The sequence below is a fragment of the Orcinus orca genome, chromosome 5 (assembly GCF_937001465.1).
Source record: "Orcinus orca chromosome 5, mOrcOrc1.1, whole genome shotgun sequence".
Taxonomy (NCBI): Eukaryota; Metazoa; Chordata; class Mammalia; order Artiodactyla; family Delphinidae; genus Orcinus; species Orcinus orca.
The window spans coordinates 55559433-55587347 of NC_064563.1; the positions used below are offsets into that span (position 1 = coordinate 55559433).

Sequence of the window (27915 nt, forward strand, 5' to 3'; positions counted from 1 at the left end):
CTTGTTAATTATGGATGAAGGAGAGTTTGTGGTGTGTTTATTGAGGAAAACTGATTTAAAAGTTGCTTTGGAGGAAATTTTTAAAAATATAGACACATGAAACATTTCTTTGAGTCCCTAGCTTACAGACAGGGCCTCATATATAAGGCCTCATAGCCTTACAGCTCCTTTGGCTCTGCTGTAGTGAAGCTTTTGGGACTTATAATGTATTTTCATTAGTGCTCTTTGACTTGGCTATCTGTGAGAGAGTATTTTGTTCTATTGTTCTTTTATCTTATTGAGAGCAATAGGTGAATTGTAGCAAGTTGTTTTTCCTGTCAGGCAAGTTGCCAATGCAGTTTTCTTAGTCCAGTCTCTTAAAATCAAATGCCATTATGAATATATAACCATTTTTATCCTGTACAGATTAAAGTGAAGATATATGAGAAAATCAAATTCTTGAAGTTAAATGACTCACCAGAAATCAGGTAGCTTGTAGTAGATCTTGGATGAAATCTAGGTCCATTAAAAGATAATTTGGGGGCTTCCCTGGTGGCGCAGTGGTTGAGAGTCCACATGCTGATGCAGGGGACACGGGTTCGTACCCCTGTCCAGGAAGATCCCACATGCCGCGGAGCGGCTAGGCCCGTGAGCCATGGCCGCTGAGCCTGCACGTCCGGAGCCTGTGCTCCGCAAACGGGAGAGGCCACAACAGTGAGAGGCCCACATACCGCAAAAAAAAAAGAAAAAAAAAGATAATTTGATTTCTTCATTATATATGGGAGAGACATGTGATAGATATAGATCCCTTCATCTTTGCACAAATGACATAGATGGAGGAGAATGTATAGACAGATAACCTTTTTCAGTATAGTACTTGGACATTTCCTGTGGGAATAAAACATACAGTTTATTATAGTTAAATCTGATCTTAAAGACATTGAGGTATAATTATTATTGCTTATAAAGTAAATACTTTATTAAAAGTATTTACCTAACCGTTTAGAAAAATTAACAGACTTTTAAATTTTATGTTTTTTAATTGAAGTATAGTTGATTTACAGCATTGTGTTACTTTCTGGTGTACAGCAGAGTGATTCAGTTATACATATATATATACACACATATTCTTTTTCATTATGGTTTATTATAGGATACGGAATATAGTTCCCTGTGCTATACAGTAGGACCTTGTTGTTTATCTATTTTATATATAGTAGTTTGTATCTGCTAATCCCAAACTCCTAGTTTATCCCTCTCCCACCCCTGTTCCCCTTTGGTAACCATAAGTTTTTACATTTTCTATGTCTGTGAGTCTGTTTCTTTTTTGTAAATAAGTTCATTTATGTCCTATTTTAGATTCCACATATAAGTGATATCATATGGTATTTGTCTTTTCTCTTTGTGATTTACTTCATTTAGTATGATAATCTCTAGGTCCATCCATGTTGCTGCATGGCATACTTTCATTCTTTTTATGGCTGAGGCGTAGTCAGTCCATTTTTTTAAACTTTTTTTTCTTTTTAAATTAATTAATTATTTTTTTTTGGCTGCATTGGGTCTTTGCTGCTGCGCACGGGCTTTTTTCCTAGCTGTGGCGAATGGGGGCTACTCTTCGTTGCTGTGCGCAGGCTTCTCATTGTGGTGGCTTCTCGTTGCAGAGCATGGGCTCTAGGCACGTGGGCTTCAGTAGTTGTAGCTCGCCACCAGAGAAGTCCCTATTCCATTTTGTATATATACCACATCTTCTTTATCCATTCATCTGTCAGTGGACATTTAGGTTGCTTCCATGTCTCAGCAATTGTAAATTGTGCTGCTGTGGACATTGGGGTGCATGTATTTTTGAATTATAGTTTTCTCTGGATATATACCCAGGAGTGGGATTCCTAGGTCATACGATAACTCTATTTTTAGTTTTTTTAAGGAACCTCCATACTGTTTTCATAGTGGCTGCACCAGTTTACATTCCAACCAACAGTGTAGGAGGGTTCCCTTTTTCTCCACACCCTCTCTGGGATTTGTTATTTGTAGACTTTTTAATGATGGCCATTCTGACTGGTGTGAGGGGTACCTCATTGTAGGTTTGATTTTCATTTCTCTAATAATTAGTGATGTTGAGCATCTTTCCATGTGCCTCTTGGCCATCTGTATGTCTTCTTTGGAGAAATGTTTATTTAGGTCTTCTGCCCAGTTATTGATTGGGTTGTTTTCTTGTTATAGAGTTGTATGAACTATTTGTATATTTTGGAAGTTAATCCCTTGTTGATTGAATCGTTTGCAAATATTTTCTCCCCTTTTGTAGGTTGTCTTTTCTTTATATGGTTTCCTTCCTGTGCAAAAGCTTATAAGTTTGATTAGGTCCAATTTGTTTATTTTTGCCTTTATTTCTATTGCCTTGGAAGACTGACCTAAGAAAACGTTGGTACAATTTATGTCAGAATGTTTTGCCTGTGTTCTCTTCTAGGAGTTTTATGGTGTCTTGTCTTATATTTAATTCTTTACCATTTTGAGTTTATTTTTATGTATGGCGTGAGGGTGTCTTCTCACTTCATTGATTTACATACAGCTGTCCAGCTTTCCCAGCACCAGTTGCTGAAGAGAGTGTCTTTTCTCCATTGTATATTCTTGCCTCCTTTGTCAAAGGTTAATTGACTGTAGGTATGTTGGTTTATTTCTGGGCTCTCTGTTCTGTTCCATTGATCCATATGTCTGTTTGGGGGCCAATACAACACTGTTTTGATTACTGTAGCTTTGTAGTATTCTCTGAAGTCTGAGAGGGTTATGCCTCCAGCCTTGTTATTTTTCCTCAGGATTGCTTTGGTAATTCTGTTTTTTTCTATGGTTCCATATAAATATGAGAACTATTTGTTTTAGTTCTGTGAAAAATGTCATGAGTAACTTGATAGGGATTGCATTAAATCTGTAGATTGCTTTGGGTAGTATGGCTGTTTTAACAATATTAATTCTTCCAATCAAGAGCATGATTTCATTTCTTTGAATCATCTTCAGTTTCCTTTAACAATTTTCTAGTGTTCTCAGCATATAAATCTTTGACCTCCTTGGTCAGGTTTATTCCTAAATATTTTGTGTGTGTATGATGTAGTTTTAAAAGGGATTTTTTCTTTTTTTTTTTTTTTAACTTTCTGATATTTCATTGTTAGTGTAAAGAAATACAACAGATTTCTGTATGTTAATCTTGTATCATTACCTTGCTGAATTTATCAGTTCTAATAGTTTTTGTGTGGAGTCTATAGGGTTTTCTATATTTAGTGTCATGTCATCTGCATGTAATGACAGTTTTACCTCTTTTCCAATTTTGATACCTTTTATTCCTTTTTCTTGTCCATTGCTGTGGCTCAGACTTCCAATCCTATATTGAACAGAAGTGGTGAGAGTGGGCACCCTTGTCTTGTTCCAGATTTTCACGGGGAGGCTTTCAGCTTTTCACCATTGAGTATTATCTTGGCTGGGGGTTTGTCAAAACAGCTTTTATTATGTTGCAATATGTTCCCTCTATACCCGCTTTGGTAAGAGTTTTTATCATGAATGGACATTGAATTTTATCAGATGCTTTTCCTGCATCTATTGAGATGATCATGTGTTTTTTGTCTTTTCTTTTGTTGATGTGGTGTTATCACACTGATATTTGTATGTCGAACCATCTTTGTGACCCTGGGATGAATCCAACTTGATTGTGGTATATGATCTTGTTTTTATGTGTTGTTGGATTTGGTTTGCTAATATTTTGTTGAGAATTTTTTCACTTATATTCATCAAAGATATTGGCCTTTAATTTTCTTTTTTGGTATTGTTTTTGGTTTTGGTATCAGGGTGATGGTGGCTTTTAGAATGCCTTTGGGAGTGTTCCCTTTTCAATCTTTTGGTGGAAGAGCTTGGGGAGGGTTTTTATAAGTTCTTCTTTGTATGCTTGGCAGAATTCCTCAGTGAAGCCATGTGGTCCTGACTTCAGTTTGCAGGGAGTTTTTTCATTACATATTGTATTTCACTTCTAGTGAATGGTCCGTTCAAATTTTCTTTCTTCTTCATTCAGTTTTGGTGGGTTGTATGTTTCTAGAAAATTGTACATTTTTTCTAGGTTGTTGAATTTGTTGGCATATAATTGTTCATAGTATTGTCTTGTGGTTTTTTAAATTTTTGTTGTACTGGTTGTTATTTCTCCTCTTTCATTTCTTATTTTATTTGGTTCCTCTGTTCTTGATGAGCCTGAAGAGAGGTTTGTTGATTTTGTTTACCATTTCAAAGAACCAGCTCTTTTCTTTTGTTTTTTAATCTATATTTTATTTATTTTCTCTCTGATCTTTATTATTTCCTTCCTTATAAGAACTTCTTTTGCTGCATGCCATAGATTTTGTATGGTTGTGTTTTTATGTCATATGTTTCAAGGTATCTTCTGATTTCCTCTTTGATCGCATCATCAACCCATTGGTTTTTGTAGCATGTTTTTTAGTCTCCATGTAATCATTTTTTTCTCATTTCTCTTTTTGTGGTTGATTTCTAGTTTCACGCCTTTGTGGTTAGAAAAGATGCTTGAAATAATTTCTATCCTCTTAAATTTGTTCAGGCTTGTTTTTTGTCCTAGTATGTGGTTTGTCCTAGAGATTATTCCATGTGCACTTAAAAAGAATGTGTATTCTGGTTTTTTGGGATGTAATGTCCTGAAAATAGCAATTAAGTCTAACTGTTCTATTGTATCATTTAGGATCTCTCTTGCCTTACTGATTTTTATATCTGGAAGATCTGTCCATTGGTGTGAGTGAGGTGTTAAAGTCTCTTACTATTGTATTCCTGTCAATTTCTCCCTTTATGTCTGTTACCATTTGCTTTTTGTATTTAGGTGCTCCTATACTGCATATGTTAACAAGTGTTATGTTAACGAGTGTAATAGCCTCTTCTTGTATTGACCCTTTTATCATTATAGAGTGTCCTTTATTATCTTTATTACATTAGTTTTAGAGTCTGTTTTTGTCTGATAGGAGTATTGCTAGACCCACTTTCTTGTCATTTCTGTTTGCATGAAATATCTTTTTCCATCTCATCACTTTCAATCTATGTGTGTCCTTCGCCCTAAAGTGGGTCCCTTGTAGGCAGCATATTGTAAGCTTCTGTTTTTTTATTCAATCTTCCACTCTGTGTCTTTTTATTAGAGAATTTAGTCCATTGACATTTTAGGTAATTATTGGTAGATATGTATTTATTGCCATTTTAAATCTTGTTTTCCAGTTGATTTTGTATTTCTTCTTTGTTCCTTTCTTTTTGTTTTTCATTTTGTAGTTTGATGGTTTTCTTTTGTATTACGCTTTTGTTCTGTTCTTTTTGGTTTTTGTGAATCTGTTGTATATTTTTCATACTCGCTTCCCCCACATTTTATGATTTTGATGTCCTCTTTTACATCTTCATGTTTATTCTTTTGGTGTTTATTGTAGTTATCATTGCTTTCACAAAAATTTATTTTTTTAATCTGTATACTGGCTTATTTAAGTGATTTACTTTCCAGTTGAGATATTTCTCTTTCCTCTAGATTCTTGCTTCTTTTCTATTTAAAGAAGACCTTTCAATACTCCTATTAAGATAGGTTTAATATTACTGTATTCTTTTAGTTTTTGCTTGTCTGAGAAATTCTTTATCTCTCCTTCTATCCTAAGTGATAATCTTGCTGGCTAGAGTATCCTGGGTTGCAGCTTCTTCCCTTTCAAGACTTTGAATATATCTTGCCACTCCCTTCTGGTCTTCAATGTTTCTATAGAGAAATCAGCTGATAGCCTTATGTGGTTTCCCTTGTAATTAACGCTTTGTTTTTCTCTTGCTGCCTTTAGAATCCTCATATCTTTTAACTTCTGTCATTTTAATTATAATATGTCTTGGTGTAGGTCTGTTTGGGTTCTTCTTGTTTGGGGCCCTCTGTGCTTCCTGTACCTGGGTATCTGTTTCCTTCTTTATATTTGGGAAGTCATCAGCCATAATTTCTTCAAATACATTTTTTTTTTTTTTTTCAGTACGCGGGCCTCTCACTGTTGTGGCCTCTCCCATTGCGGAGCACAGGCTCCGGACGCGCAGGCTCGGTGGCCATGGCTCACGGGCCCAGCCGCTCTGTGGCATGTGGGATCTTCCTGGACCGGGACACGAACCCATGTCCCCTGCATCGGCAGGCAGACTCTCAACCACTACGCCACCAGGGAAGCTCCAAATAAATTTTTGATCCCCTTTTCTCTTCGTTTTCCTTCTGGGATCCCTATTATGCATAGATCTGGATACTTTATATTATCCCATAGGTCTCGTTTATTGCTTTCCTTTTTTTTTTTTCATTTGTGTTTCTGTCTGCTGTTCTGATTGGGTGATTTCCATTATTCTATCTTCCAGATCACTTATAAGTTCTTTTGCATTATCCAGTTTGTTGTTGATTGCCTCGAGTTCAGCTTTTGTTTTGGGAAATTAGTTTTCTAATTTAATTGCCTCCTTTTTATAGTTTTTAGTTCCTTTTTACAGTAATGTGCATTTCTATTGATAGACTTGCTTAATTACTTCAGTATTTTCATTACCTCCTTTTTGGACTCTGATCTGCTAGACTGCAGATGTCTGTTTCATTGTTCTTTCAGGGGAATTCTCTTGGTCTTTTAATTGGGAGTGTTTCCTCTGCTTCATTTTACTTCTGTTTCTCTGACTCTGTGAATTAAGGAGAAATAGTTATCTGCTGTGGTCTTGAAGGGCTGTTTTTTGTGTTTCCCTGTGTAGCCCTCGTGAATGTAATATTTTTGTTCAAGGGCTGTTTTTATTATGGATGTCTGCCACATTTTTCTTTAGTGTGTGTTAGCCGTTATCCCCTTGATAGGGGGTATGATTGTTACCGTGATGACCAGAGCCTGCACTGATGTTGAGTGTGGCCTCCTCTTTGCTCTTTGGTTGTCACAGCTCTGTCAGGGGCAGGGTCTGCACCCCAGTTGTTGGAGTAGATGCCACCAGCTCTGTTTCTGGACTGGTGTGAGGTAGTTGGGCTTGAATGCCCCTGCTGGGAGAGGAACCCCTGATTATTCCTCTGCAGAAGCTGTCGACTGGGAAGTCGCTCTGTGGTTTTGCTTGTTACCTGTCGTGTTGGCTCACCAATGTATACTGTCTTTGGCACTGCCCTCAGTCCCACCTCAACCATGGGAATTCAGACAGTAAGCTGGGGTATCTCTCAGGTGCTGTGCTCACAAAGCCACTAGCATAGATCTTTTGACATGGAACCACTGAGTTCAAGCACTGGTATACCATGGTCGTGCACCTGGACTGGGTCAAGCATCTGGACCCACCGTAGGAGCTACTGAGTCAGCCCAGACCCCGGCCCCGGCTCTGTGTGTGAGCGCCAGCAGAGCCTGCTATCTCCAGACCTGCCCCAGCCACAGGAGCGCCAATAATCTACTCCGATGTCCTGCAGGCACTGGGTTTACAAAACTGTCTCAGATGCACAAATCCGCAGATATCACAGCTGCTGGAACACTCAGATTTCAACCCTGCTTCTGAAGTTGTGCGGCCGCTGGCCATAGGCTAGGGTTTCAGCCCTGCCTCCATGTGTGGGCAGCTCACCCAAGCTTGCTCGCTCCCAAATCACAGAGGCAGAGCCTCACCCTCTGAGCACACCAAGAATGAGGCTGCTGTTCCAGGCCCCGCCCCTCCCTTTGAGCTTGCAGGTTAACAATGGGACATCAGTGACAGATCTGGGCTCCTTCTTGTGCATGCCCCTGTTTGCAGCTGTGGACCACACTCCAGCCCCTTCAGGCTGTCTCCATGCAGCCAATGCCAGTCTTCTCAGGTCTGTCCTCTGAAGCCCAAGTTTTAGCACTAGCCCCTGTGTGTACCAGCAGATGTGGGTCCTAGGCTGGGGATTGCAGTGAGATGGCCAGGGCCTTCTGTGCAGGTCTATGTTCTTCTTGTTGCACACTGGCTGCAGCACTCTCCTCCAAGCTTCTGAAACTCCCTTTCTCTCCCCACTGATCTCCCCTGCTGGTAAAGCGGCTTCCCATGGTGAGGGAACCTTTCCTCTTTCACAGCACCCTCCCAGGGGCACAGATCCCATCCCAATTCCCGTTTTCTTTCTTTCACCCTACCTGTTAGGTGGTCATCTTTCTTGCATTTTGGTTTTATGAGATCTTCTGCTGGCATTCAGCAGGTATACTATAAGAATTATTCCACATGTAGATGTATTTGTGGTATATTTGTGGGAAGAGGTGAGTTCCACTTCCTTCTATTCCACCACCTCCTCTGGCCCTTGATTTGTTTTTTAAAAATTTCTGTGGGGGGCTTCCCTGGTGGCGCAGTGGTTGAGAGTCCGCCTGCCGATGCAGGGGACGCGGGTTCGTGCCCCGGTCCGGGAAGATCCCACATGCCGCAGAGCGGCTGGGCCCGTGAGCCATGGCCGTTGAGCCTGCACGTCCGGAGCCTGTGCTCTGCAACGGGAGAGGCCACAGCAGTGAGAGGCCCGTGTACCGCCCAAAAAAAAAAAAAAAAATTTCTGTGGGCCAAGAATATGTTGTTATAAATAAAGGATTGTTCCACAAAAAGGTTCATAGAAGGAAATACAGTGCTAGTGTGTACAACAGAGTGCTGATGAGAAAAGAGATGCAGACAGCTTTTTGTAAAGCCAAAAAACTGCTCATTATAAGGAAGAATTTTTTCTCATAGTTCTAGATATCCATATATAAAATGGATTTCTGCAGTATAGTGATTGCCTATTACAGAGATTACTCCTGCATTTATCACAATGCCTGACTACATGGCTTATGCAGTCCTTTCTAAATGTATAACCATGATTCTGAAATGTAAACGGTTAATGGAAAAATTTCCTTAAAATAAAATCTATTGAATTACTAGCCACAGGATGGCTGATAATTCTAGAACTGAAATATAAACAGTTAATGAAGATATTTCATAAAGTAAAATTAACCACAAGATGGCAGCAAACATTTAACTATATCCTGATTTATACTGTGTTAAACCACAGAATTCTTCCCAGTTGTGAAATTTTGTTACTAAGAAATGTTTGTAAATTCAGATATTAGGCAACTTCAGTTGAGCTCTTTCCTACATTTCAAATATTATGCATAGTAAATTTTTTAAAAGCCCTGAGTCGGTGTCTTATCATTTGAGAACTTTTGCCATGTTGAAGAGGAAATATTTCTATACTCACACACACACACACACACACACACACACACACTGTAAAAAATATAAAAATCTGATTCTTTGAATCAGTTTTTGGTCTTCTGTTATATACTTTTTGAGGCCTTAAATAAATTTCAGAGTAGAACTTATATCAAACCCATCAGAAATCTTGAGTAGCTTCATTTATATATGCTCCCTATGTGAGCATATAAGTTCTTAAAGGTTTGATTTTAGGAACAGTTGTGTATCTTTATTTTGTTTATTTTAAAATAAAAATATTAATTTTCAACAGGAGAATCTTATTTACACTGCTGATCCAGAATCCTTTGAAGTAAATACGAAAGATATGGACAGTACATTGAGTAGAGCATCTAGAGCAATAAAAAAGACTTCAAAAAAGGTGAGTCTTAGTGAAATTATTATTCAGCATATCTCCAAAATGTATTTTTCAGAGTATATTAAAATAGTATTGCCATAGACATCAGGTAGTGTATAAAATAAAGCTGTTTTTGGTTCTAGGCAATGGCCTACAGAGATAATAGTTTAGCTCAGTGAATTCTTTGGCACAGTAATTATAACAAATTGTTATCCTTCCCATTATAGTTACTATGATACTTCTGATGGTGTTTTAGGTATAGATACGTGTGCATTCATGTTAGAAATTGCATTTAACATGAATTGCGTTCATGTTAAAAATCAGATATTTTTCAGCAAAGGGCACACAGTAGAGTCAGGAAACCTGGGATCTATTCCTTACCATAAGTGTGTTTCAGACTTCTAATGATGAAGATAGCTTTGTTACTTACCTTACAGTATTGAAGTTGTTGAGGACTACACAAGAATGTTGGTAATAGGGCTTTTTAAAAGTAGAACTAGACTTTTAATTTTACAGGTAAAATTTTGCAACTGTAGTCTACTTGCTAGGTTTATAAGTCTTGGTTGTTGTTTTCCTTGCCTTTGAGGGGAGGCTTTATACTTTAATCATCATTGAATCTCTGCATTTAACATGTATGATGTATAGTAGATAAACATGTTAACAATGATGATTCAAGTAAACTCCTACACTTTTTCAATTAAAGAAATTGAGGTTTAAGTGACTTTGGATCAAAGATCTCACAACTAAATTGTAGCAGAATCAGATAACACCCAGGTTTCTTCTCTCATGCCAAATTTTCCCTCCCACTTTCTCCTGCTGGACTAGTGTAGGTGCTCTATGAAACCAAGATGGAGTAATCTACAATGTACTACATTTTCTCACTGCTTTGTCCAAAGAGATTCTAATTTTGCTATATACTTTTTATAGAAAAACTTTTGGTGTGAATTTGGCTTTGTTTACATATAATTGTTCTAATCAGTTAGATTTGTCTAGGTTTTTTAATTAATTGTAATTTAACTCTAGGTTACAAGAGCATTCTCTTTCTCCAAAACTCCAAAAAGAGCTCTACGAAGGGCTCTTATGACATCCCAAAGTTCAGTGGAGGGAAGAAGTCCTTCTAGCAATGATAAGCATGTAATGAGTCGTCTGTCTAGCACATCTTCATTAGCAGTAAGTGATTTTGATTTAATGGGCTAAATGACTCCAAATTTATGAAGTTGGTGTGGAATTTGTTAACTTTTTAAAGATGGAAATATTAATATCTCCATCAATTTTTTGGATATATCTAAGCATCTGACCTCTTTACTGGGTTAGGTAACTGAGAAAACCTCACTTAATGAACTAGAGACTTACTTAATGTGTAGTTTGATATGAAATTTTATTGGGATTGAGTTGTAGGTCTCTAAGAAACATGTTTCAATCTGGCCTATCACTTTACTGATGTAAATAGCTATGGTTCTATTTATAGATTGGCTCCAGTAATATAGCAGAGACTGAGTTTTATTTCTTTCATTATTTCTGTGATGAATATATAATCTCTGAAGCTGTGAATATCAAAGGATGATATGGGTTCTAAATTCATGTATATATTTTTAAATGTTTCCTGAGCAATCCAAATTCCCAACAGTGTCAGAATTTTAGTCATTTAATTAATATTAAGGGCATTTCTAACATTTATTATTATCACTAAATAGTGATGTATCTGTCCTTTGTAAAAATTACTAACCTTACCTACTAAGGTTAAGAAAAGCAAGTGACTGTCACTTCTTAGCTGTATGTCCTTCAGCAAGTTTCCTATTCTCTCTTATCCCCATTTTTGCAGATGAGAGAAAAGAGGTTAATAGTACTTACCTATGGTGTTATTGTAGAGAGTAAATACACACACACACTCGCGTATAATGTGATTTTGTACTCAAAGGCAGTTTGAGTAATGGTTAAGAGCATGAACTCTGGAACTCACATGTTCAAATCCCGGTTCTGCTATTTGCTAGCTGTGTGACTTTTGTCAGCTTATTAGAGATCTTCCTGTTTCAATTTCACTGTCTGTAAAATGAATCTAAAGTAGTAGTTGTAAGGATTAAATAAGTTAATATACACAAAGGGAGTGCTTTGGTGTTTTATAAATGGTTACCTTTGATTGTTAAAGTTTACACAGAAAAGGCACATAATGCTTAATAACTTATTTTTTTATAAAGCTAATTAAGTCGTTAGTTAATATACATCAAAGGTTACAGCTAATATGAGTATGTTTATACAGAACTTTTAATCAAGATTAACCTTCCAGTGAGAGAGAAATTGTACTTAGTTGATGATATAAATTTTTGCAAAGAAATTTGATTAATGAAAAATATATTGAAATTGACAAAATTTAGCATTCATTTACTAAAATTGGACTGTAAGCTTTCTGAAGTCCAAAGTACTATCCCTTGTTTATTTCCTGCATTTATAGTAACTATTATAAACATTGCTTTTCAAATGAAGATAATTGGATTTAATAGAAGAATTTTGGAAAATTAATATATATTATTTATGGTTTTGTCAATTTTATGTAGACAACATAAATAAGAAGTACCTAAAATATCTTTAAGACGTTCATGTCCTCTTCTCAATTGCCTATTTCTGTTCTAACAGATTACCCATTCTGTTTCCACAAGCACTATAATTGGATTTACTAAGCATGGTTATGTTCAGCGCTCAAACTCTACTGGTGGGCGCTCTCAAAACTCCTGGTTTCGATCTATACGTCATTCTGCCTCACGAGCTAGTTTTTCAGAGATGCTAGAAGGAAATACTGAGTTTTCAAATTTCAAAAAAAGTTCTATCCAAGTCATCTTTGACATTTGTGAAGAATTAGGAGATATGCCAACCAGTAATGGAAACAAGCCTCGTGAAGTTTAATGTGAGCTTATTAGCTATTTGAAGTTTGCATTTGTGAAAAAAGAAAGTATTTTTCTCCACTGAATTACTTATTAGGTGGGTGGGGACTTTTGAATTCACAACTTTATAACTGCTTTGAATTCACAACATAGGCTTAATAGAGTTTCTTTGCTTATTGGCACATAAAGATATGTTTGCAAGGTAATTTACTTATAAGTCCAGAAAAAATCAGTCCCATTAGAGATTTTCTTATTTATGAAAATGATTATTTAAAAAATAGTAGTAATTGTCCTGTGAAGTGGATTTATATTACAGATCTGATTCTTAATCTTAGATTTATGACATTTATGTAAAATGTATGCTTTTAATACGGCAAATCGTAAAGGTTTTACCTGAGGAAAATGTAAACTATTATACTATCTACTTAAATCATTTCTTTGCTATCACTTGAATGGTAATACTTTACCAACCTAGCTCTTTAAACACTTCATTTTATTTACTACCTAGTTGATGAGAACTTATAGCCAGCTACCTTGCTGGCTCTAAGTTTAGTTGCAGTTAGCCATTAATATCTGCTAAAATAAAACAGTACCTTTATAATTTGTTTTGATTTACACTCCCTCTTGAGTGTTTGGTATTCATGTCTATGTTTCTTTGTTATTAAAAATCTGATGATATTTAACTTTGACACTCTGAAACAATAAGTTTAGACAGCTTAGTATATTAATAATCTCTATTATCAGAAGCACTGCTGTTTTGCTCAATTTTTACATGGAGCAAAATCATACATACACACAAACACAGACATATAAATATGGGTTGCATACATAATATAAAAACTCTTTCGTAGTTTATGACTTTTAATTTAGAAAATTATTTCCCACGAAGTAATTTTACTCCTCTTAATTCTGCTTTATGATTAAGTTAAGAAGAAACCACTAGGGTTTGTCTTTTTAAGCTCAAAACTTATACTCTAATTTATAATTTTAAAAAAACCTGAAACACTAAGCATATATCTGTTTCAACTGAGTTCATATGTAGTAAACTAGTCTATCCATTTGTTTCTTGTTTTCAGAATGCTAAAATAGTTTTAATTATATGTTCTCCCCACCCTTCCCCCTAATTTTATTTAAAGAGTTTAGATTTTTCAGATGTCTTGTTATGATAATTTGTAAAATGTAAAAATGACATGTATGATACTAAACTATATATTACAATTTTTAAAAGAAAAAATCTTAAATACACAATATTTTGTCTTCACAGGGCATCCCATCTCCTTCCCTTGTCAGCCTTCCTTCCTTCTTTGAAAGGAGAAGTCATACTTTAAGTAGATCTACAACTCATTTGATATGAAGCTTAAAAAAATCTTAATTTGTAGAAACTTTTAAACAACCTCATATTCAAATAAGAAACTGACTTAAATGGTACTTGTTGTTAGCACTTGGTGAACGCTGGAAAGAAGGTAACACTAAACTATGCCATTTTATTTTCTTCTTGAAAGAGTAAGATTAACCTCTTACATTTTTTGAGTTAATTCATGTAAAAAATTATATTGATTTTGATGTAATTTTTCTTTGTTGAATGCAATTGAAGACCAATCATTTAAGTTATTCATGATATTAGTAACTTTGCCACGTGATGCAGTAAATAAATTTTATTGGCTGACGCCAAATACTGCTGTGAATCTCTTTGTATAGTGTCCATGAATGAATTTTTGGAAATAAATATCTGTGTATCTCAATTTGTTCAGAAATTAAGTGATACCACAGTACTTACTAGATAAAAACCTGCATAGATCTCTGAATAGTGGGTTCTTGGTCCACATGTGCTATTTAAAGTAGTTATTTAACTGCCCCTTTTGCAGTTTATTTTATAAATAAAGATACAGCATGTGGATTTTAAAAGATTTGCCGCTATTAACAAGAATAACAGTTAAAGGAGATGGTTTCAAAATATGCTTGCAAATTGAGATAAGGGCAGAAAGATTAGAAAATAATGTATATTTTGCACAAACATGATACTGGTGTATACTTGTAGCTGTTTAAGGGACAATATACTTATGATGATTTTAGCCACTAGCAAATCTTGATTTAGTTTGATAGTGTGTGGAATTTTATTTTGAAGGATAAGACCATGGGGAAATTGTGGTAAAGATTGTTTATATTCTTTATGAAATAATTCTAAAGTTGGCTAACCTGCTGTAAAATACATAGATATGTGTATGGTCAAATTTTTATCATGGCCTCATAATTAAGTGTAAAACTGAAATACATTTATTTGCTTTTGTAAAATACTTTTCAAACCCTGATGTTATCTTTCACAGTAGTCTTTTTTTTTAAGTCAGTAATACAAATTAATCAAGTTCCTATGAATAAATGCATTTTTATTTCCTACCTGTTGAGGGAGTACTGCAAATGTTTAATTGTCACTTAACAATTTTCAGTTATCAGTTATAATAGTTTAACTGACTATATAGATTTTTTTCTATGCCACATATGTACCACTTTTAAATAGTAAATGGTCCTTTATTGCTATATTTTAAAAGCAGTTGTATTAGGAAGAACTTTGTAAATAAATACTTAAAACTCAAGTATATTTTATGTTTCATGTTTTAAACAGTTCTTTCAGACAAATTTTCATAAGCCAGTATGAATGCTTATATCAGCCTTTGCTCTGTTGTATATTTGCTTGCATATTTATTGCTTATTCCTCCCTCTATTAGTATTTGTAAGCATTATGTATACTGGGCAATGTGTAAGTTAGGAGTCGTTAATCTAGAATCTACTTTGCAGAATGGAGGTAGTGAATCCTATGATAGTTTATATAAAAGTTTGTGTTTATGTGCATGTATGCATTTTTTCTGGCAGAAAATACACAACTTTTAGCATTGTATTGGGATGGAGGGAGCTGTGGCTGCCTCCAAAGATGTGGGTTTTCCAGGGAGAGGAAGTGATGTGAGAAAAGGCATGAACTTGGAAATGTATTGGATGTTCACTGGCAAAGTGTAGCAGGTAGTTAATTTTAACTTTAAAGGGAGCTTTAAAGTCAATGTGGGAAGGTACTATTACCCAGGAGTGTGGATGCAGGAAGATGTGAGCAAATTGGAACTCATTACTGCAACAGAATACCACAATTCTCACAGACATACTTCTAGAGGAATGTAACTTATTAATACTGATACAGGAAGAAATAGAACACATATAAATGTTCCTATAAACACTATAGAAATGGAATCCACATTTAAAATTATTCCTAGAAAAAAATCACCAGGCCCAGATGGCTTCACTGGATAATGCTATTCAATATTTAATGAAGAATTAATACCAATCTTACACAAATACTTAAAGAGAATAGAGGAAGGAAACGTCCCGTCTCATTTTATGAGTTCTGGATAACTTCGGACATTTTAAGAAATGTTAATCCTATTTGTGAAAATACATGCAATATTTCAAAATGTTAACAAATGAAATATTGTAATATATAAGAAGAATAGTATATCATAACCAAGTTGGGTTTATGCCAGGCACACAAGGTTATTCTAATTTTAGATAATTTATCAGTATATTTTCCTAATAGGTTAAGGGAGAAAAATTATATTACCTCTGTAGTTGCAGGAAAAACATCCGATAAATTTGTCTCTTGTGATCAGACTTTTTGCAGATTAGGAGTAGAATGGAACATCCTTAAACTTATAAAAGATTATCTACCAAAAAAACTATAACAAACATCATACTTAATGATGAAACCTTGGCAACATATTCTTTGTGATCAGAAAGGAGTGGGGTGCCTACTTCACCTTTAATCAACATTTTAATGTAGTCCCTCCCAGTGCAGTATTGTAAGAAAAAGAAATGGTATAAAAATTAGAAAGGAAAAACCAATACTGCTGTTATTCACAGATGATATGATTGTGTAGATAGGAAATCCTAAAGAATCTACAGATAAGTTACTAAATTAAATTCTGATACAAAATCAGTATACAAGTATGAATTATATTAACACCAGCCACAAACAGGTTGAAAATGCTTTTTCTTAAAAGATACCTGTTACAATAGCATAAAAACCACTGAAGTACTTAAGAATAAATCTAATAAAAGATGTACAAGATCTTACAGAGAAGACCATGGGACTTTATTTACGTTAATTAAAGACCTTAATAGAGATATTATACCATAGTCATGGATTGGTTACTTTACTTTTGAAAAATGTTTCCCCCAAATTGAATTATAGATTCAAACAAAGCCAGTCAAAATACAAAGTGTGTGTGTTTGTGTGTGTGTAAAATAACAAACTGTTTTAAAAATTTATATGGAAATACAAGAGTTATGAATAACCACTCAGTTGAGGAAGCTTTATTAGAAACAAGGTTTATTATAAAGTTGTAGCAATCAAGACGTTGAGGTGTTGGAAGTTTTGGTGTACTGAACACAAATAGATTAATGGATTATAATTGAAAATACATAAAGACAAAAGTAGCACTTTAAAACATTGGGGAAAAGACAGTCTGTTCAATAAATGGTGCAGAGAAAAATGGGTATCTCTATTAAAAAAAGAAGGGAAGGAAATTAATTTCTTCACATGCTATATACAAAAATGAATTTTAAGGGAATTGTAGACCTAAATATGAAAGGTAAAACTATAAACATTTTAATAGGTAATATAGGAGAGTATGTTTAATCTGTTGGGTTGGAAAAGATTAGTTAAACTTGTTACTTTGTTTAAGCTAATTATAGTGGGAAAGATTGATAAATCTACATTAAAATCAAGAACTTCTAGTCATGAAAAGACATCATTAAGAGAGTGAGAGTCACAGAGTAGATGTTTGCAATTTATGCAGTTGACAAACGACTCATATCCAGAATATGTAAATAACTGAAAAATCTGAAAAATCAGACATCTCTATAGAAAAAAAGGCATTTTACAAGTGAGAAACCCAAATGGCTAATAAGTTTATTAAGAGATGTTCCTCATTCATAATGCAGAAAATGCAAGTAAGATACCATTGCACATGCACCATATTTGCTTAGCACAAATGGGAAGCAGAGAAGTCTCTTCCACTGCTTGTAGGAGTGTAAATTGTATAATCATTTTACAAAATGCTTGGGCATTAAGCAGTAAGGTTTAAGATATGCATACCTTAAAACCAAACAGTTGTAATCCCAGATATTTATTTCAGGAAGAATAGGCACACGAATACCAGAATCCATGTACAAAAGAATGTTCATAGCTACATTATACATAATAGCCTGAAAATGAAAAATCAGAAATTTATATCAACATTATAATGGATGAATATACTGTATTATAGTCATGCATTGAATGAACTCCTGAACATGCAATGACCTGGATAAATCTTGAGAGTATTGAGTGAAAGAAAACAGATATAAAAATAACTATTTTTTAAATTCTATTTATATAAAGTTTAAAAATCGACAAAGTGATACTTTATTGTGTAAGGTTGTAGAGTTATCTGGTAAAAGTTTAAAGGCAAACAAGAAAATTGTTACTCTAAAAGCCAACATAGTATAACCTCCATGGGGGAAAATGAGGAAGGGGCACATGGGAATTTAGGTACTCTGGCAGCATTCTGTTTCTTAACCTTTATGTTATATACTTGTTCACTTCATAGTAATTTATTGTTTTATTTAGCTTTTTAAGAAGACCAATAATGTTGACAAACATCTTTCAAGGTTGAGAGAGCAAATATAAAATGTTAGATGTGATATAATACACTGACACGTGCATATTATATTATGAATAACTTTCTGCCAGTCAAATTGCAGACTTAGTTGAAATTGATAAATTCTGAAGAAAATACAAAAAAAAATGACTCAGTAAGAAAAAAAAAATCCTGGTTGGTTCTATAATTATTAAAGAATAGATTCCAAAGTTAAAATTCTTTCTTACAAAGAAAATGCTTGGCCTAGATAGTTTCAGGGTAAGTACACCCCAAATTCAAGAAACAGATTGAAGAGAGAACATTTTCCATTTATTTATTTATTTTTGAATATTTATTTACCTATTTGTTTTTGGCTGCGTTGGGTCTTAGTTGCAGCACGCAGGATTTTTCATTCTGGCACACAGGCTCTTCATTGCAGCGCACGGGCTTCTCTCTAGTTGTGATGAGCATGTGGGCACCAGAGTGCACGGGCTCAGTAGTTGCGGCACACGGGCTTAGTAGTTGTAGTGCGGGCTTAGTTGCCGTGTGGCATGTGGGATCTTAGTTCCCTGACCAGGGATCGAACCCATGTTCCCAGCATTGTAAGGTGGATTCTTAACCACCTGGACCACCAGGGAAATCCCAACATTTTCCATTTTCTAATGAGTTTTTAACATAACCTTGATATCAGAACAAAGAGAAAAGGAAAGGAAAATTATAGTCTAATCTCATTTAAGACTATCAATGGAAAAATTCTAAAATTGCTAATACTCTATGAGCAATGTGAATTCAGCATTGCATAAAAAAGATTATGCATCATTACTAAGTTGAGTTTATCTCTGGAATGCAAGGTTGATTTAACAATGCAAAATCAGTTTTTAAATACAAAATGTAATTCACCACATTAACAGATAAAGGGGAAAATCATAGGATCATCTCAGTAATAAATAAAAAACATCTGAAATTTTTTTTTTTTTTTTTTTTTTTTTTTTTGCTGTACGCGGGCCTCTCACTGTTGTGGCCTCTCCCGTTGCGGAGCACAGCCTCCGGACGCGCAGGCTCAGCGGCCATGGCTCACGGGCCCAGCCGCTCCGCGGCATGTGGGATCTTCCCAGACCAGGGCACAAACCCTTGTCCCCAGCATCGGCAGGCAGACTCTCAACCACTGCACCACCAGGGAAACCCTGAAAAATTTAATGCATAAAAAAGCACTTCCTTAAGGTAGTAAAGGACTTTTACCAAGAAAGAGTACAGCACACATCTTACTTAATGATGAAACTTTAAAAGCATTTCCTTCAAGATCAGAATACAAGGATGTCATTATATTGGAGGTTCTAGCCAGTGCACTGACAATTTAAAAAAAAAGAAAGAAAGGTCTAAGAATTCAAGAGGAGGGACTTCTCTCGTGGCGCAGTGGATAAGACTCCGCGCTCCCAATGCATGGGGCCCAGGTTCAATCCCTCGTCAGGGAACTAGATTCCACATGCATGCCACAACTAAGAGTTCGCATGCCACAACTAAGTAGCCCTGGAGCCGCAACTAAGGAACCCGTCTGCTGCAACAAAAGGAGCCCACATGGGGCAACTAAGACCTGGTGCAACCAAATAAATAAATATTTAAAAAATAATAATAAAAAGAATTCAAGAGGAAAAACTATATTCTTATTCACAGGGGAGTTATTGTCTGCATAGGCCCATCTTCCCTCCCCACCTCCACAAAGAATATGCAGATAAATTGGTGGAATTAATAAGAGTTTAGTAAGGTTCTGGAAACAAGTAAAAATCAATTTTATTTCTATGTACCAGCAAAAATCAAAAGCTATGATAAAAAACAAGTAATTTGCAAGATTTTTATGCAGAAAATTAAAACTTTATTAGAAGTCATTAATCTAACAGTACAGAGTATATTCTTAGATAGTAATTCCCCAAATTGTCCATCCTCAGTAAGAATTTTTAATTTATTAAACTGGCTTATTCTAAAATAGACTTGGTAGAGCAAATAGCCAATAAAGTTAAGATATTCGTGAGGAGGCACAAGGTGAGAGCATTTGATTTACAAGATACCAAGACTTAAAAACAAAATGGTATTTGGTGCAAGGATAGGTAAATTGACGTATTGATGAATTGATTTATTGTACAGAAGTCAGTTTGTCATTAGGTAGTAAAGTTGTACATGACCAAACCTATATCCATTCTTACTTAGGGAAGCCGTTGCACACGTGTGTCTGCTGGTGTACAGGTGTGAGAATGCCTACAGCAGCATTGCTTATAGTATTCCCAAATTGGAAACAACCCAATGTCAACAGTAGAATGGATATGTAAATTATAGGATAGTCATACAATTTAATGACGTACAGTGATGACATGAATGCATTTTATCTACATCCAATAACAATTTCAGGAACATACTGAGTGAAAAAGCAAGTCAGAAAAATAGATACAGCATTATTCTGTCTATATAAAGTTCAACAACAATATAACTTCAAAAACAAGAAGGACAGTTATTTAGGGATAGATAGCTGGTAACATTTTAAAGAAAAGCAAGGGCATAATAAATAGCACAAAATTCTGGATAACAGTTACCTCTTGGGAGGGTGGGTTTAGGGAGAGAGATTATGGTCAGAGAGGAGCACAAAGGGAGACTCTAAGGTACCGGTAACTTAATATGGCATGGTGTATGCATGGGTGTTTATTTTGTTATTCTCATAATATTCATTTTAAATTTTAAGTTGTATTATATATTTCACAATAAAAGTTTTTAAAGAGGAAAAAACATCCTCAAAATAAAATAGCAATAGAGGGAAATCATCTAAATGTAAATACTGTGTAAGAACTGACAGCAAATATCATGTTACATGAAATACACATACCATTGCATTAAATTAGAAAAGATAGATTTACCCTCCCCCACAACTGTTTATTCGGTTTTTAAAGCTTTAGCTAATTCAAAATACAAAAAAATTAAGTGATTGGTAATCATCATAAAAAAGAATAGGGAAATTATTAATGATGTGGCTGTATACTCCAAAGATTTCCCTAAAAATGTTAGAATTAATATTTGGCTGGTTACATGATACAGAAATCAAAAGCTTTTCTTCAAGTTGGCAATATCCAGTTAGCATTTGAAGCAACAGATAAATTCTCCTTACAATAGTGACAGACTTTATAAAATACCTTGGAATAAATTTAATAAGAAAGGAACAGACCCTGTGTAAATACAGACCCTTATTAAATAAAGGGCATAAAGCAATCTTGAATGATCATAGAGACTTCTTTTTCCTGGATGGGAATACCTAATACTTAAAATAGGTCTAAATTAATATCTAAATTCACTGCATTTCCATTTAGAATCTTGTTTATAAATTTTTTATTGAGATATGATTGGCATATAACATTATATTAGTTTCAGTTATAAATATGATTCAATATTTGTATATACTGCAAGATGATCACTACAATATGTCTAGTTAACATTCATCACCACACATTGTTACCCATTTGTTTTCTTGCAATGAGAACTTTTAAGATCTAGTCTCTTAGCAACTTTCAAATATACAATACAGTATTACTAATTACAGTCACCAAGCTGTACATTACATCCCCATGACTTATTTAATACTGGAAGTTTGTACCTTTTGACCCATTTCGCCCACCCTCCACCCCACACTCCCCACCTCTGGCAACCACCAATCTGTTCTCTATGTCCATGAACTCGTGTTTTGGGGGTGTTTGTGTGTTGTGGGTTTTGTGTTTTTTTTTAAGATTCCACATATAAGTGAGATCATAAAGTATCTGTCTTTGTGTGACGTAAGTTAGCATAATGCCCTTAAGTAGTTCCCTCCATGTTGTCAGAATGGCAAGATTTCCTTTTTTTAATAAAATGGCTGAATAATATTCCATTTTGTTTGTGTGTGTTTGTGTCACATTTTTTAATCCATCTAATCACTGGACACTTGTTTCCATGTCTTGGCTTTTGTAAATAATGCTGCAATGAACATGGGGGTCATATATCTTTTCAAGTTAGTTTTTTCTCTGTCTTTGTGTAAATACCCAGAATGGATCATATGTAGTTCTATATGTTTAATTTTTTGAGGAACCTTCATGCTGTTTTCCACAACACCAGCCCCAATTTACATTTCCAACAACAGTGTACAAGCATCCTCTTTTCCACAACCTCACCAGCTCTTCTTTTATCTTTCTGATAATAGCCGTACTAACAGGTATGAGGTGGTATTTCATTGTGGTTTAGATTTGCAATTCCCTTTTGATTAGTGATATTGAGCACCTTTTCATGTTGCCTGTTGGCCATCTGTATGTCTAAAAATGTCTATTCAGATCTTCTGCCCATTTTTAAATTGGATTTTTTTTTTTGGCTCTTGAGTTGAATGAGTTCTTTATATATTTGGATATTAGCCCCTTATCATATATATGATTGCAAATATTTTCTCCCATTCAGTAGGTTGCCTTTTCATTTTGTTGTTAGTTTCTTCTGCTGTGCAGAAGCCTTTAAATTTGATGTAGTCCCACTTGTTTTTTTTAAATAGGTTTTTGTTTATTTTTGTTTGTTTGTTTGTTTGGTTTAGAATAGTACAAAATGATTCTAATACTAATGTCTGTAGGGGAGAGTAGACGTCTGAGACTAGCCAAAGTTCTTTTGCAAGTTAGGGAGGACTTGCCTCCCAAAGTTTCTATAATTAAACCCACTTAGTACTGGAATGGTATAGACAACTAGATTAGATAAATAATATAGAAGATCCAGAAAAAAAAAGATCAGAATATATATGAGAAACTAATAAATGATAAGAGTGTCATTTCAGTTTGGATGTAAAGGATGGTTTATTTATGAATATACTGGCATAATGGGCTATCCGTTTGGAAGAAAACTAAGTTATATTTACAGCTTATATCGTTTTGAAAATAAGTTCCGTTTTTAAATATAAAAGCAATAAAATATAGGAAAATATCGTCATAACCTGTGTGTGGGGAAAAGAAACAAAACAAAAACGTCAAGATAGACATGTTTTACTTCATAAAGATAAGTTGTTTGTATATGGTGAAAAATTACATATACAGGTCTACCTTGGAGATATTGCAAGTTTGGTTCCAGACCACTGCAATAAACTAAGTATTGAAATAAGGCAAGTCACATAAATTTTTTGGTTTCCCAGTGCGTGTAAAAGTTGGTTCACACTATACTGTAGTCTGTTAAGTGTGCAATAGCATTATGTCTAAAACAAAAAGACAATGTACATACCTTAGTTAAATAATACTTTATTGCTAAAAAAATGCTAACCATCATCTGAGCCTTCAGCGAGTCTTTGTGCTGGAGGAGAGTCTTGCCTCGAGTTGATGGCTGCTGACTGATCCAGGGTGTTGTTTGCTGAGGGCTGGGGTAGCTGGCAGTTTCTTAAAATAAGACAACAATGAAGTTTGCCCCTTTGATCGACTCTTTCTTTAAGGAACGATTTCTCAGCAGCATGCAATGTTGTTTGATGGCATTTTACTTCAGAAGTTTCAAAATTGGAGTCAGTCCTCTCAAACCCTGTGCTGCTTTATCAACTAAGTTAGTGTAAATCCTCTGTTGTCATTTCAACAATCTTCACAGCATCTTTACCAGGAGTAGAGTCCATCACAAAAAAACACTTCTCTTTGTTCATCCATGAGAAGCAACTCTTCATCTGTTAAAGTTTTATCATGAGATTGCAGCAATTCAGTCCCATCTTATGGTTCCCCTTCTAATTCTACTTCTCTTGCTTTTTCTACTACATCTGCAGTTATTTCCTCCACTGAAGTCTTAAACTTAAAGTCATCCATGAGGGTTGGAGTCAGCTTTTTCGAAACTCCTGTTAACGTTGCTATTTTGTCCTCTTCCCATGACTCATGAATGTTCTTAATGGCATCTAGAATGGTGAATCCTTTCCAGAGGTTTTTCAACTGACTGCCCAGATCCATCAGAGGAATCACTATCTATATGGCAACTATAGCCTTACAAAAATGTATTTCTTAAATAATAAGACTTGAAAGTCAAAATTACTCCTTGATCCGTGGGCTGCAGAATGGATGTTGTGTTAGCAGGCATAAAAACATCATTCATCTCATTGTACATCTCCATCAGAGCTCTTGGGTGACGAGGTGCATTGTCAATGAGCAGTCATATTTTGAAAGAAAGCTTTTTTTTCTGAGGAGCAGGTCTCAGTAAACCATGTTGTAAACAGATATGCTGTCATCAAGGCTTTGTTGTTCCATTTATAGAGCACAGGCAGAGTTGATTCAGCATAATTCTTAAGGGCCCTAGGATTCTTGGAATGGTAAATGAGCATTAAAGTCATCAGGTGTATTAGCCTGATGACTTCAACTTAAAGTCATCAGGTGTATTCAACTTCAACTTAAAGTCATCAGGTGTATTAGCCCCTAACAAGAGAGTCAGCCTGTCCTTTGATGCTTGGAAGCCAGGCATTGACCTCTCTAGCTATGAAAGTCCTAGATGGCATCTTCCAATATAAGGCTGTTTTATCTACATTGCAAATCTGTTGAATACTTAGAGGCCATTGTAGGGTTATTAACTGGCGTAATGTCAATATTCTTGTGTTTCAGAGAATAATGGCCTGAGGAGAGGGAGAGAGGTGGGGGAACAGCTGTTCAGTGCAGCAGTCTGAACTCATACAACATTTATAGACTAAGTTCACTATGAACATGGACTGTGGTGCCCCCAAAACAATTACAGTAGTAACATCGAAGATCACTGATCACAGATCACCATAACAAATATAATAATAATAATGAGGATGTTTGAAATGTTGCAAGAATTAGCAAAATGTGACACAGAGACACAAACTGAGCAAATGCTGTTGGAAAAATGGCGACAATAGACTTGCTGGATGCAAGGTTGTCACAACAATTAAATTTGTAAAAACTGCAGTGTCTGCAAAGCGCAATAAAGCCAAGTGTAATATAACAAGGTAGGTCTGTATTAAAACTAATGAGGGAAATGGAGTCAAGATGGCGTACTAGGAGGACGTGGAATTCGCGTCTCCTCACAACTAGGGCACCTACCAGGCACTGGTGGAGGACCACGGACACCTAAGGGGACAGGAGGAACCCCCAGCGACTGGGTAGGACGTGGGGCATGAGGGGAGAGAAGGGGGAGGAGAACTGGAGGCGGGATGGGACTGGTGCCCCTGAGGGGTGGCTTGGGGAGGGGAAGGGATCCCACACCTAAAGGGGGAAATTGGGGAACCACTGGGAGGGCAGAGGATCAAAAGGGAGCATGGCCAGGTTTCCCCTGCCCACTGAGGCCCCCAGGAACCTGCTGAGATGCTGAGCCTGATCCTCTGCCCACCTAGGCCCCCTCCAGCTGCACGGGTCCTGAGGGAGTGGGAGGGAGGGAAGGGGGAGCAAAAGTAAAGGCTGGACTAGGGGACCGGCACCCCTGTGGGGTGGCTGGGGAGGGGAGGAGTTCCTACACCCAGCGGGACCCACCCACAGTTAGGGGTCCAGCAGCAATGGGGAGACCCTGGGGGAGATGGGGAGGGGCACGAGGGAAGAGAACAGGGCCAGTGCCTTCCCTGTCCACTTAGGCACCCGGGAGGCTGTTGGGCTAATCCTCTGCCCTCGGAGCCTCCCTCCTGCCACGCAGAGCACAAGCCCCATCCCTACACCCCAGCCAGGGACCCACCTCTACCCTTGGAGACCCCCTCCAACGCTCTGGGCCTAAACCCCACCCACACGCCCTCACTCAGGGCCCTACCTCCAAACTCCAGAACCCCACACTCCAGAGGCCCTCCTTCCACGTGCCGCCTCTCCGCTCCGGGCAGGTCCTAAGCAGAGATCCCACCCCACACTCAAGCGTCACCAGCCCCCCAACCTAGGTCCCGCCCACCCTAAACCCTGCCGCTGCCTAAGTTCCACCCCCGCCTAAATTCCGCCCCCATAGCCAAGGCTTTTTTTTTTTTCCTCTTTTAGATGGGGTTCTGTTTTACCTTGTTGATTCATTGTTGTTGATTCTTTTATATTTTTATTTTTCCTAATAAATTTTTTATATTTCTAATTTTATTCTTTATACTTAGTTCGTGATCACTCCTTTTGGCTTGTTCCACCCCCCCCTTCTCTCTTTTTCTTTTTTCTGTTACGGTTTTAATTTGCCTTGTTTCAGTTGTTTCAATTATACTTTTATTTTTCCTAATATATATTTTTCTTTTTTTTTAACATCTTTATTAGAGTATAATTGCTTTACAATGGTGTGTTAGTTTCTGCTTTATAACAAAGTGAATCAGTTATACATATACATATGTCCCCATATCTCTTCCCTTCCTAATATATTTTTTATCTTTCTAATTTTACTTTGTTTTTTATTCTTTGATATTGTACTTCTCCTTTTTTTTTCTTTCTTTCTTCCTTTTTTTTTTTTTTTTTTTTAAACTGCCCCACAAAACTTGCGGAATCTCAGTTCCCAGGCTGGAGGCCGGGAGTGAGCTCCAAATACAAAGCACTGGAACAACAGAGAACCTCAGACCACAGGGAATATCAGTCAGAGTGAGCCCTCCCGGAGGTCCTCATCTCAGCACCAAGACCCAGCTCTATCCAACTGCCTGCAAACTCCAGTGCTGGACGTCTCAGGCCAAACAACCAGTAAGACTGGAATACAGCACCACCCATCAAAAAAAAAAAAAAAAATGAAACGACAAAAAAAATATGTTACAGACAAAGAAGCAAGTTAAAAACCTACAAGATCAAATAAATGAAGACACAATAGGCAACCTACCTGAAAAAGAACCCAGAGTAATGATAGTAAAGATGATCCAAAATCTCAGAAACAAAATGGAGAAAATACAAGAAACATTTAACAAGGACTAGAAGAACTAAAGAGGAAACAAACAGTAATGAACAACACAATTACTGAAGTTAAAAATACTCTAGAAGGAATCAATAACAGAACAACTGAGGCAGAAGAATGGATAAGTGAGCTGGAAGATAAAATGGTGGAAATAACTTCCAGGGAGCAGAATAAAGAAAAACAAGGAAAAGAATTGAGGACAGGCTCAGAGACGTCTGGGACAACATTAAATGCACCAACAGTCGAATTGTAGGGGTCCCAGAAGAAGAAGAGGAAAAGAAAGGGTCTGAGAAAATAAGAGATTATAGTCAAAAACTTCCCTAACAGGGGAAAGGAAATAGTCAATCAAGTCCAGGAAGCACAGAGAGTCCCATACAGGATAAACCCAAAGAGAAGCACTCTGAGACACATATTAATCAAACTATCAAATATTAAATACAAAGAAAAAATATTAAAAGCAGCAAGGGAAAAGCAACAAATAGCATACAAGGGAATCCCCATAAGGTTAACAGCTGATCTTTCAGCAGAAACTCTGCAAGCCAGAAGGGAGTGGCAGGACATATTTAAAGTGATGAAAGGGAAAAACCTACAACCAAGATTACTCTACCCAGCAAGGATCTCATTCAGATTAGATGAAGAAATTAAAACCTTTACAGACAAGCAAAAGTTGAGAATTCATCACCACCAAACCAGCTTTACAACAAATGCTAAAGGAACTTCTCTAGGCAGGAAAAACAAGAGAAGGAAAAGACCTACAAAAATAAACCCAAAATAATTAAGAAAATGGTAATAGGAACATACATATCAATAATTACCTTAAATGTAAATGGATTAAATGCTCCAACCAAAAGACATAGACTGGCTGAATGGATACAAAAACAAAACCCATACATATGCTGTCTACAAGAGACGCACTCCAGACCTAGGGACACATACAGACTGAAACTGAGGGGGTGGAAAAAGATATTCCATGCAAAAGGAAATCAAAAGAAAGCTGGAGGGACTTCCCTGGTGGCACAGTGGTTAAGAATCCGCC

The 27915-nt window shown here is 36.2% G+C and overlaps 1 protein-coding gene across 10 annotated transcripts in view; it reads left to right on the forward strand.

Moving 5' to 3' along the window:
- Positions 1-14978, forward strand: part of ECT2 (epithelial cell transforming 2) — a 64213-nt gene extending 49235 nt beyond the window's left edge. For 6 of the 10 annotated variants that reach the window (XM_033429502.2, XM_033429503.2, XM_049709772.1 and 3 more), the window contains 4 exons: positions 9428-9535; positions 10535-10681; positions 12143-12410; positions 13652-14978. In XM_033429502.2, the coding sequence (XP_033285393.1) occupies positions 9428-9535; positions 10535-10681; positions 12143-12409 (522 nt within the window). In that variant the 3' untranslated portion in view covers position 12410; positions 13652-14978. The remainder of the gene's footprint in view (positions 1-9427; positions 9536-10534; positions 10682-12142; positions 12411-13651) is intronic. The other 4 variants (XM_004270536.4, XM_049709773.1, XM_033429508.2 and 1 more) reach the window with 2 other exon arrangements.
- The last annotated feature ends 12937 nt before the right edge of the window (positions 14979-27915 follow it).